The sequence below is a fragment of the Vanellus vanellus genome, assembly GCF_965231255.1.
Source record: "Vanellus vanellus genome assembly, chromosome: 6".
NCBI classification, from domain to species: domain Eukaryota; kingdom Metazoa; phylum Chordata; class Aves; order Charadriiformes; family Charadriidae; genus Vanellus; species Vanellus vanellus.
Window position 1 is genome coordinate 51957125 of NC_138911.1, and position 13132 is coordinate 51970256.

The following is a 13132-nucleotide window of genomic DNA, read 5'->3' on the forward strand; positions in this document are numbered from 1 at the left end:
CAAGAAGAGTGCGGCCAGCAAGACTAGGGAAGTGATTGTCCCCCTGTACTCAGCACTGGTGAGGCTGCGCCTCGAATATTGTGTTCAGTTTTGGGCCCCTCACTACAAGAAAGACATTCAGGTTCTGGAGCGTGTCCAGAGAAGGGCAACAAAGGTCATGAGGGGTCTAGAGCACAAGTCTTATGAGGAGCAGCTGAAGGAACTGGGGTTGTTTAGCCTGGAGAAAAGCAGGCTAAGGGGAGACCTTATTGCTCTCCACAACTGCCTGAAAGGAGGTTGTGGTGAGGGGGGGGTCGGTCTCTTCTCCCAAGCAACAAGTGACAGGAAGAGAGGAAATGGCCTCAAGTTACGCCAGTGGAGGTTTAGATTGGATAATAGGAAAAATTTCTTCACAGAAAGGGTTGCCAAGTATTGGAACAGGCTGCCCAGGGAAGTGGTGGAGTCGCAGTCCCTGGAGGTATTTAAAAGATGGGTAGACGTGGTGCTGAGGGACATGGTTTAGTGGTGGTTTTTGGCAGTGTTAGGTTGATGGTTGGACTTGATGATCTTCAAGGTTCCTTCCAACCTAGACAATTCTATGATTCTATTTCACAATGGATTGTTAGGTGCAAGTCCCAATGACTTTTGGGATGGAGTTTGAACTGTTTGTTAATGGGATTATATATTTTGATTGCCTGGGATAGCAGGGGACTTCACTGGAGGAATCTGGACCCTATATACTTTCAGGTTTATGAAATATTTGGTTTATCTAGAAAACACACTCAGCATTTACAGGGAACACACAGATATAATCTATACCCAAGACAAGTGAAGATACTACACAACAGGATAAAAGCACAGTTCAGTCTCCACGCCCTGTTTGTTCCAGTTAAATAGCTGAGAAATCAGCCTCCCATTAGCTGTCTGTCAGACACCATCCCTCATGTCAATTCTATTCTTTTAAACCTGTTCTCTCCACAAAGTCTTTCTATGGTGTATTGATCTTTGCTGACGTGAACTGAGAATACCAGTTTTATGCCGGACAAAAGCTACCAGCAGACTCTAATCTATTTATCTATGTAAATATTTATAGTTCAGTCAGCATTATGGAGTTTGAGCATTAATTCATTTCAGTAACTATCATTCTGACCTGGGTTCAAACCAGCAACATAATCAGTCCCAAGCAAGCCATGTCTCCACAACAAGGGCCCTGGCCTTTAGAAATGTGTATAGTTTCTAGAAAATATTGCCTGGAATAATCAAATCTAAACAATCTTCAGATACCATAGCTCTCACTTACATCATTGGACTGCTAGCTTGCTTGCCAGGAACATCAGTTGATATATTTCAAGTACTGTTAGCACAAGTTAGCACAATTTCTACTAGACAGAACTGTGGAAACTGCACGTTCTCTGTCTGACGACCAGAACAGGGCATGATCATACAACACGTACTGAAATAAGCCTAGTATTTGTGTGTGAACATTAACTGGACAAGAGCTCTGCTTTTAATACTTAGGACTCTGTATCCTTGCACCACCAGCTTTCTACGTATTGATCTTTGTAACTAAGAAAAGCTACTTCAGTTCATAACTCCAAGGTTGTCACATAGAATGCAAAACATCTCATTCTTCACATGTACATGCAAAGAACAGACTACATATGTGACTGTAAATCAAATTTATTTTAGGGGTCAAAGTAATTTTGTGTAGATCTTTGCTAACATTTATATCTACATAAATATAATTTCATTTCAAAAAGAACAGAACTATGACCTACCTTGTCTTCTACGCACATCACTAATTATTCAGTGAGACTATGGGAGTACAATATCATTGCACTGTTCCTCTACTGGTTAAAGGATTGGGCCTGAGACAACTTTTCCTTACCAATTTGCCTTTTTCCAGTCCACCAAATTTTATCTATTTCCCGAGTCCCTTGGAGAATTAGAAATTAACATATTTTGCTTCCTTCCTGGCTATACATCAGCATCCTTGCTGCCTGGCTAGCAAAGTCAATACACTGAGGGGAAATAACAGGTAGGATTCTGCAGTACTTAGCAGGGATTCAGCTTGACAGAGAGGAAACCTGCTGGGTTGGAGGTCTTCTACCTGTTACAGTACTCTACAGTTTTGGACACATTAGTAAATTGTGCCCAACCACCTGTTGGATCCATATGCTTTAAAGCTGATTGCCAAGCAAAGGAGCTGCATGAAGAATGCCATCAGCACAGCCTCCTGTGTGCCTTGTCAGGGGAAGGGAGGAAAGGGCTTTTTGCATTAAAAGGTATTTTGGAATACATAAAATAAATTAAAATGAAGTAACAGCAAACACATATTCAAAAAAGCACCTGGGAAGAGCAAGTTTTCACCACACAGAATTTTGACCCTAGGACAAGGAATACAGGATTATTAAAATAATCAAATCTCTGTTAGCACTGCTATCCGTGTGTTCGTTGTGAAGCTGAGAGCGGAGGAGGCTGATGTGTCGATTTCAGCCTTCATCTAATTAAAGATGTAGTAAGACTTAAACTAAAGCTTAATTGTGTATACTATTCAAACAGCACACCAGATCTGCTCAGCAGAAAGATGTCTATTCTGATATTTTCCTTTTATGCCAGGAGAAACTGTTTCTAAGGTTTCATTTTGTAGATGTGAGGGCACAGAAGATGACAGGCAAATTGACCACTAAAACCAAACCTGCAGAATAAAGATGAATAATCAAAGCCCGTGCTATCACTTCATACTTCCTGCAAGCACTGCTGTACAGTGACTGGCTGCCAGCAGTTCTGCTGCAAACCTGAGCATATGGCTTCAAGTTGCTCTGCTCCTGTACCAATGCACAGAAATATGACACACCAGTATACAAATTACCAGTAGGGTTTTTTTCAGTCACTTCTTCTGTAGGCTGCATACGAACCTCCTCCCCATGCCAGGAAAGGAGAGCATTTCATTATGGTTTATTTTAAAACACCACTTGGATCGTTTTATTGAAAACCACTGCACTGGCGTTAATCTCCTTCCACCATCACACAAACACACTTCCCAAGACAGGCTCCAAACCTAACTATAGAGTTAATGAAACTATTCACTTGGGCTGATAAATTGTTAACAGGACAGAGTAAAGAGTCAAAAAGTCCCTTTGGGCTCCATTATTTAATGGGTCTTTTGATACTGTCAACACTATGGGTTATATTGCAGCAGCATTTTGCTCCAGTTGCTTGCCAACAAACATTTGCCATCCAGGAGCCCTGAGCAGTCACATCTGTGTCCACTCCTGTACCACCCATTTAGCAGAGACAATGATCACTTGAAACAACAAAGGAGCCACAGATAAAACAAACAATGCTGTGAGCCAGAGATCACTGCCATCCCAGGCAAGTTTGCCATGAAAATACTCAAGAAAAGGAGAGGTGAGGGAAGACAGATATCAAATATAGAACTATAGAACTTACACATAGAAGAGGTTTTACCCACGTACCCACCCAACCCCACGTCTGAGGAGCATTTTCTAGCGCACTGCTAGGATTGAGCAAGAAAGACTGAACAGTGCACATGGGAAGCATACAAGCATCCAATGTCTCCTCCCATTTGGAGTCAAATAGTCTCCTACGAGTCACTAGACACAAGGAATAATAATAATTGTTATTATTATAGTAATGATAGTAATAGAGAATCACCAACCTTGAGGATCCCAGTTCACCTGTTTTCTTGGAGTCTCGATTGGAAATTTCATCGCTTCCTTTTTGCACAGGGAGGAAAAAGAATTAAATAAATTCCCAACCTTCCTGTCTCAATGCTGCAGTCAAACAAATTAATTTCAAATTATAGGGAGCCTGCGCTGTTTGACTGAGGGGAACTGGTGGTTGCCAAGGAAAGAAATACACAAATAAATCAAAGAAGGTGGGGAGGGGCGGGGAGGGGAGTGGAGTGGAGGGGTTTGTACCGGTGAGGTGAGGAGGGGTGCAAGCACCCCAGCAAAGAGAGGGTGAGAAGGGATGGAGTGAGGACCGGAGAGGGTTGGGGGGGGGGGGGGAGCGGGAACGGAGCAGGCTGAGATGAGCAGCAGGTCCAGGGTGCTGCTGGCTCCTGGGGAGGCTCCCGCATCCGACTCGCCCAGTCCACCTGCAGATGTCAGGGTGGCGGGTCCCCGCTGCAGCCCGGCCCCTCTGCCGCGCCCACGTTGGGGGGGTGCTAGCAAGGCTTGCAAGGATCGGGGAGTCAGCCAGCCCCCCCACACCCCCAGGGCAACCTCCCACACGCGCACACTCTCTCTAGCCTCAGCCACCCCCCAAAAAAATGAGCCCACCTCAGTTCAGCCCCGGGTACTAGAGGGGTAACAAAAGTCAGCCGTGGGGGGTGAGCCGCAGCGGCATGGCTGGGGCGAGGCTGGGGACCACCCCGGCTGAATGCAGCAGCAGCCTGGCTCGCCGAGGAGAGCCGGAGCAGGAAGAGGAGAAGGAGGAGGAGGAGGAGGAGGAGGAGGATGGAGCCACCCTATAGCTTTGGAGGGAATTCGCCGAGCCCCTCTCTGCACTGGCTTCAAAAGGGGGTGGGGAGAGGAAGCTAGGGCAAAGAGGCTGCGAGTCCCTTTGTAAGAGGCGGTGGCGGAGTGCCCTAGGGAGGGGGCAGGCTCCGGCTGGTACTTACTGGGTATCCTTCCCAGGAGGAGGATGCAGGCTTGTTTGGCGGAGTTTGCAGCCGGAGACACGCTCGACTAAGCTACGAGCAGCAGTAGCGGCGGCGGCGGCACATGGCAGGAGCACGACAGCATCCAGAGCCTCTGCGGCGCAGGGGGAGGGGAAGGGCAGGGGATCGTCCGAGCCCCCGCAGGCTCGGCGGGACCAGGATCGGGCACCCCGAAAGCCAGAAGACTCCGTCTCCCCTTTCTGTTGCCGCTCCTCTCCGCACTGTGGACAGGGATGGACACCTGGCGTCAAGGAGAAGGCTGGCACGGCGGAGCTGAAAGATGTGGCCAGGCTGCTGGGAGGGGGCCGGAGAGCTGGGAGGGAGGCTGGAGGCCTTTCGGAGCCCCCCGAAGCTCTCAGGGAGGGTCGGGGAAATGGAGGACACTTGGCTTTATCTTGTGCAATTACCAGACACTCGCTGCTTTCCAAGTCTGCATTCTCTCTGCCTCCTGCTCCAAGCTTTCCCTCAAACCCATAACAGGCTGGTAACACCAGAACGGTCTCCAGTTCCACTCACAATACATGCCCCAGCTCCACTCCCTTAGCCAGGAAAACAAAACCCCAGCCCCTCTGGGGGCCTGAAGGAAGACTGTACGAGGTTAACCCTGTCCTGCCTCCTCTCTTCCACAGTGGAAATCAACTCCTTGTGTGAAGGGGATTGTTGGCTGGGGATGGTTTGGGGGAGACATCCACAAATTCACATGGACCATGAGTCAGAGACAGAATCAGTCCTGAGTTCTGTAGCCAGGACCTTCCAAATTTTCAGGAAACATGGTTGTGACCTAAACTTGGTGCTTGAGACAATTTGTTCTTTGCCTTTTGCTCAACCACCCTCTCTGTCTTCCTTTCCTATCTGTTGCTCAGATGTTAGTTATCCTTCTAAGACGAAAAGGGAGACATTTGCCCTGGTGAAAAAAAAAAAAAAAAAGCTGTCTGAAATGTGTGGCTTTCCTCAGGGAACTCTTACTGTGGAGGCTGGCACACTCTTTTCATATCCGCATTCAGGAGCTAAACAAAGACACACGTCCATGCTTGTCCCCAGTCTTTGTTCAACCCTAAACAGGAAGGGGAAATCAATATTTGTGAATCCACACCTTCATTTGGTGTTGGTGTGCAAGGTCCTGTAAAGCAGTATGTAGTTTGAAGGAACTGGATGGAAGTGCTGCAGCAAGTTTTCTTGGGGGGAGGTGCTGGGTGTCTCTCCTTTCCCTAATCCACGCACCCCCTGTGGCTCTTGTTTTGTGCTGTACTAGAGGAGGCGGGAGAGGCTGCTCTAAGGGTGGACATGGTGAGAATGATAATGAGCCTGCTCAGTCAGACTTGAATTTGAGATGATTGCAATGATGACATCAGGAGCACAAGGTATTTCCTTTGCAAGCAAACCACTACGCATTCTGAACAGGCTTCAGGATTCCTGTTGACATTACTCCTGCAAACTGAATGGAAACAAAAGTGAGAGTAGGCTTTGCTAATTGTGCTGTGTGATCACTTGAATCATGATTGGGTAATCTTTTCGTTATCCTAATAACCAAAAAGGCTTCAAACAAAATTTCTAAACCCCCCAAAAGATCACTTATCAAATATGTAAGAATAAAGAAGTACTTATATATTTATACACACAAATATATCATCTATATATGCATGTATGTAACTTTTCCTCAACATTCAAAACAGTTTCCAGTTTACTGGCATCGTCCTTGTACATTACTGGGAAAAACTAACATACAGACATATATTACTCAATTGTGATTTGGAGCTCAGTCACCCTAACCCAAGCACTACTTTGTCTTTGTGACATAACTATCAGCAGTTAATTGATGAGGTGGGTATTTTGCCAGAGACATCTGTCCACTGAGAACTCACCTAAGATCACCAAACTCAAACAGGCTACTGAAACGCCAATAGCATTAAATTCCTGCTAACATATGCAGGAAGTCTATGGTCTAGAGGTGCAATCTTCAGGTAGTTCATGACCAGAAACAGATGCTGATTGTTTCTGTCTAAAGAAAAAGAATTTTCACATAGCCATGTGAAACCTTTATTATTAAACTGACCTTAGAAAGTCATCTCATATTTGTTTGACTTACAGTAACATGAAGTAGATAATAATGACACAATACCATATTCCCATTTTTTTGTATCCTCTTAGTGTTCCCATATTACCAAAAAATGTCTGTAAGCTCTACATAAACATTTGCTCTAGCTATATGGTTTAAAAACCTTGTGGAAAATCAATTGTGATCTGTCAGGTACGTAAATGCATGACATCATGTAACTGTTTTGCAATTTTTTACCATGTTATGATCATGGAAATCTTGCTCAATTATTTCAATGCCTCAGACCTGCAGTTTTATCTAGTGGGCCAATTTATTCCCAAAGTAACTCATTTGAAATCAATGGGGTTACTCCAGAGATGGATTTGGCACAATGAGCGCATCTTTCACTGACAGCACAGCTGTTGCATAGAAACGTAACTATTATCTTATGCAAATAAAAGGCCTTTCACCCCTCAGTGAGGTTGAATTCTCATGATAGGGAGAACTGGTGCCTTGAAGCTATAGTGTTTCAAGCTGTTACTCTGTCAACTTTTATAAGCTAAGTGGATTCAGTAATTTTTAATATTTCAATGAAAGACCACCAAGACAAAAAACTAAATACAGCATGATCTACTTCAGTACCTGCATAAGAATTTTCAGGACTCAACTAGTAGAGCTATTGGTAGTTTATCAAACTGGTCTGCTTTCTCATTTAGAGCTTATTGTTCAGACTTAATGCCCTCAGAGTTAGTGTTGAGAATCAGCACCTTATAGGACTGGGCCTGTGACAGTCACAACACAACAGACAAGAGGCTTTCTATTACAAGCAATCTCACTGAAAGAAAAATAAAAAGCTAAGTGCCCTTTTACTGTTCATTAATAATATGGCATGAATGATTAAGAAGCTGCTCTGATGTAACTCGAAGCAAGCCATAGCAGAACAGATGAATAAATAGTTCTTATACCTACTTAAATCCAGTGAGCAGAAACTGAAAAATGCATCACTAGTAGATAGAAATAATCTGTAACTTTTATGTTCCTTTTCTTGGATGCACTGAAGAGCTGAGACATGCTTAGATGAAAGTCTATACAGTCTTTGTGGTGTCACTTTGCAATATGCTCATTTGTGTATATAACTATTCAGTTTATGCTTAAGTATATGGTTGTTTGAAATCTCGTGTTTCTAATTGTGAAGATCATTCTTCATTCAATTTATTGCCATGGGACTGATGTTACTTACACTCAGACCAAGAAAGCCAGAGAATAACCCAAGTGAAGTGCATCCTGTTTATATGCCGTTGACCCATCCTTCCATAGTATAAATTTGGACAGGATCCAGTGCAGAATCCTTTCATAACTTCTTTATTCTCTAGGAAGCCTTCTGTCTAAAAGGACATTAAAAGACTTCCCTCTAGGGTAACCTGAAGATCTTTTTTTTCAGGTGGCTTTGAGAAGCTTTAGTGTAGTTAGGCATCAAGAAGTTAACTAAGAATCAAGACCACTATGTACTGTGCAAGGAAAAACAACTTACTATTTTTATTGTCTTCTACTGCATGCAATTTCTTAGCACTTTTTAAGTCATAGCATGCAGTGCTGCGTCTTCATTCATTCAGGGATGAATCCACAGAACAGAAAATTTACTTATTGGCAGAAATGGTTTCAATGAAATCAGTGAGTCTACCCGAAGCAACTATACCCCAGTAATAACCTTTGCCAGGATGGTATCTTCTGAGATCTGACCTGTTTGAATTACCACAGCCTGTCTGCAGGTTCCTTTGGCCAGTGACACTGAACAGAATACACTATGGATCCTGCCTCTCATATCCTAACACATCATTCATATCCTCAGATCCACTTTAAGCATCCACATGCTATATGTCAGAACATGAGAGAGGTACCTGGTTCACAGTTTGTAACATCTTCTTCATCCTCAGTTCTTTTCTGGAAACCATTCATTAGCCAGACTCCAGATTTCAGACAACTGTTATGTCAATCCCTTTGTATGGCCAGCAAGGACTACAATGGAGTAGTTACCTCACATTTTTATTCTATCTGAAAAGGTACAGTACATGCACATTATTAGTGTAATAGTATAATGTAGCTTTTTTTCATAAAAGATCTGCCATGTAAGAAAGTATTAACTCAAGCTGCATAGTATTGAGTCTCTAAACCCACTTACATCTGTTTCACATTAGTTTAATTTGACTTCAGTACAATTACTCCTGAATCATAGTCATGGGAGAATTACAATCTGGCTCTCAGTTTTTCCATGATGTCCCTTAAGAATCCTCATAAGATCAAGGGCTGATATCTGACAAAAATAGCAAGCCTGATTAATAAAAACAAGCCGCCAAATTCATTTTATAGCAGGGCTATTCTTTTCTCTCGCATCATTTTTTTTAAGATTTCTTACTAGATAGATAGATCATGCTTTACCTTAGCAGGCTGATAACTTTCCTCTATATTAAACAGGAAATTTGGGGTTAGCTTTCCGAGATACCTATGTTTCTTTGACATTCACACCACTAGCAGTTACGAAAGGAAGAGTACAGGCAGAAGTCAGCCCAGCCTGCTGACGGCCTTCAGCACCCTGGACAGTGACGAGCCGGAGGGCGGCCTTCCGCTACCCGCCTGTCCGTTTACCCACTGGTCCCGCTGGCACCGGGGGTCTGGGCCGAGTGTATGGGGGAAACGTGGGTAAGAACCTCCCTGGTGCATGAGATTCCTGGTCCCATGTGAGAGTCTGGCCTGCCAAGGCAATGCAGTGCCGATGCAGTGACAATGCAGACTTTGTAAAAGAACATAGCAGCAGGCACAGGGGAAGAGTAGCACACAAAATATCCAGAGAGGGAAAATAAGGCGCAGTGGGTGAAGGGCAGTCAATATCAGGAACATAATGACAGAAGTATAGGCAGCCATGCTAGTGACGAGGCAAAAAGGGAACAGGAAAACCCCAAAGCCTGTGATACAAATGAAGGGCTGGAGAATAGATGGCCTTGACATGAAAAGGATAAATGGGTGGGACACAGACTCTATAGCTTGAAGGCAGAACAAGGGGATAAATGAGTGGAAGTGCTTAATGCACTACAGAAATATATTAAATCACACCTGCACATATAGGAGTCATTCAAGGAGTAGTATAAAATTGTATTACTTGAGTAGATCAAGGAAAATAGAGCCAAATAACAAGGTTTTACATGTATACTCCTTGCTCTAATGATGATTTTTTTTAAGTGCCTCAAGGTGTAAGAAATACACTTATAAAGCTTTGTACTTAGAACATGCAGGGATCTTGGGCAAGACTTTGGATTATTTTCTGTATTGGTGCATAGCCTGACTATTCCCTTCTTAATCTGCAGGACTAGTAGAACTAATTCAGCCACATGGAAGAATGCATATCCTGTACTGTGACCTTCCTTCCTGGGGACATGACAGCAGCCTTATCAGCCAGCAGGGCAGGGTCAGGGGCCATACACACCAAAGACATTAATGCCGCTCTCAGAGGCATTGTCTTACCACCCATTTTACGGAAAACTTTCATAATTTCTTAGAATCAAGTATGCTACTAACTGCAGCTGCTCCTTTCAGTTTTTTTCAAGGCAGTATATCATCTCAGCAGCCTATTAAATGCAGGGATTAATGCAGCTATAGAATAGTTAAAATAGGGAGGAACAGTCTATACAGACACCATTCACAGTTACCAGTCCTCCTATAGCTTTCAGTCGTGCCTATTTCTTTTCTGCTCTGAACAGCAAAGGAAGAAAGAAGCTATACTGAGCATTTAAAGGGCTGACTACAACTCTTGCATTAATCATCATCACTTTTACAGTACTTAGAAGAGCTTTACTACTTTCTAAATTAAGTAACATATTTCTCACATGGCTCATGTAGTAAGAAGCTATTCCCAGAATATGAAAGCAATGGTATTTGGTATGGAGCTGTGGAATAAGGAACGAGATGAGGCTTCCTATTCAGTTTCACCCCCAGCACTCTCCTCCACCTTCCCTCAACTTTGTAGCACAGGACATACATCTTTTCAGCCACACAGATGCAGAACTTTTGCAACCAGTATTTTGGCCATTGTTTGAAAGGCTAACACTGAATTGCCTGCGTCTCCGTACCTACACACCACTAGCACCTTCAGTGCTAGATCCCTCAGGGGAAAATAACTTTGAAACAGGATGATATTTCAAGGAAAATTGAATCAATAATTTATTATTCTGTTGTAGGATGAGTGGGGGCTATGTTCTGAGTGTAAATTAGAAAACGCTAAAATTAATTATAGGCACAGTGTGCCAGGCACTGTAACAACAATCAGGAAAGCAGCTCTTGACTGCATGTCTTACTATACTAATACAGAAAAAGCTAATCCTGCATTTCTGAAGATGCGTAACCTAACAGTAGGTGCATCCCAATTTGAGTTTCTACACAAATTGTACACACACACACACACACACACACACACATATAGTCATGCATAAGAAACAGAAGTACAAACCTGTGACTGGAATCTAGCGGACTTGATAAAAAAAAGAAGGCAATTAAAAGACTAGATTCATACTAGTCTATAACATCACCTTCTACAACAACTACCCTGAAGAACATATTCTCCATTTCATTAACTGTTTCATAGTATTTTGTGGGAGAAGATATAGTGGAATTACAACAGTTTAGATGTAACATGGCAAGAGACTGCAGTGTTATTCACACATGGCATACTCTCAGCTAAGTGAGAAGCTCACTGTGAATCAACCCATAGGCAGTGGCTTCTCACAGTTAGCAGATCCGCTACAGCCTACAGACCAACAGGTGACATGCATTTCATTCTGCCACCCATGAAAAGAAATGTGTCACCATATATAATTATAGTAACCCTTTGGATTATATGTAGTCCAGGAATATAAAGGCAACAAAGAGATTATGTGAGGTGGGAATTATACTCAGATAACATATCTTTATGTTGAAGAATGGAAAAATGTGATGTACGTTAACTTTCTAAGCTAACGGTTGCAGAGTATTTATAAGCAGCCTCCTTTATCCATTTACATTTTGAATGCACACATTCTTTAAGCCTTTTATGGAGTAATTCAGGTATGCATCCTTACAGCTTTAAAACAGCTGCAGTTACTTCTGTATGTAATACATAGAAAAGACTTGAGATCTTCTGTTTAAAAGGAACAATATAAACCACTATATATCTTTTACATCTTTACATTGTATTTGTCTGTAAAGATCCCATTTAGTAGTCCTAATCTGCTTCTTTACTATACACAATAGTATGATGCAGTTAATCTCTAGTTCCCAGTGACTTAACATGTTTCTTAAACAGTCAGATCAAAATTACTTGTACTACAAAAATGCATGTACAACTCCAATAAGTACTCTGGGTTTTTCTTCCTTTTTTCTTTTTTTTATTGTCACAAACACTTTCACAAGGCTGTCTATTAAGTGAAAGACCTCCCCCTCATTTAGAACACTTCTTTGAAATACTAAAGAGTACTGGAGATTGGTGACTGTTTTATTATAGCAGCTGTCAAACAAAGATTTCAAATGTGACAAGTGATTTTCCATCCCCAGCTGAAGACACCTTGAAAAAAAAAAAAAAAAGGTGCTGAGTATTCATTCTAAAAAAAAAGATACCCCTTTAAATCATCTCCATTTGACCATTCAAGAACTCATGGATCCAAAACAATTAGTCCTGATCCATAGTTAAAAATTACTATAGCACAGGTTCCCAAAGGTATTTAGGCAAGCAATTCTGGTTGAGTTAATGGCAGTTAGGCACCGAACTATCTTGTGGAGCCCATTTTAAGCACGCACCACCCAATCCATCAGTCCTGTAACCACGCTAATGGAACTAACAAAGAAAAGAATTCAGCACAAAACTATGTTGGCAAGCATTTTGAGTAAAGGAAGGAGATGGATTGAATGAAGGCTGTCACCATCATAATTAGCTATCTGCACAGACAGCGATAAAAGTGGACTCCATGAGAGTTCACAAAAAGTGCAAGAGTGTACATTTATGGTGCAAGTTTTCTGAATGTCAAGTTGGAACTCAGAGCAGCTACGCTTATAAAAATATTGACAGAAATTTGACTCTACTAGCATTAGATGCCGCTAAATATATAAACAGGTGTGGAAGTTTGCTATTACAGGTCCTTGCTAGATAGATCAATAACTTGCCTTTGCCAGTGCCTGTACTTGATATTTCAAGGAGAAACATAATACAGCTAATGCTATTTTCTTTAGCATCTTCCAGCTGAGTATCTGAAAACACTCTACCAACAAAAGTGAATCACAGAAACCTTTTAGAATAAATATTATTACGGACATTTAGAAATGAGGTAATTTGTGTATAGAATGGTCTAGCATCTCATCTAATTTCATGAGAACTCTGAATACAGTGAAAAATGAAAGTGAGATTTTCCAAA

The 13132-nt window shown here is 42.4% G+C and overlaps 1 protein-coding gene across 1 annotated transcript in view; it reads right to left on the minus strand.

Moving 5' to 3' along the window:
- KCNK10 (potassium two pore domain channel subfamily K member 10) overlaps positions 1-3713 on the minus strand; it is a gene marked incomplete at both ends in the record, with an annotated part of 72066 nt that extends 68353 nt beyond the window's left edge. Inside the window, one exon of the mRNA XM_082485145.1 lies at positions 3662-3713. Coding sequence (XP_082341271.1) covers positions 3662-3713 — 52 coding nt within the window. The remainder of the gene's footprint in view (positions 1-3661) is intronic.
- Positions 3714-13132: the final 9419 nt, after the last annotated feature.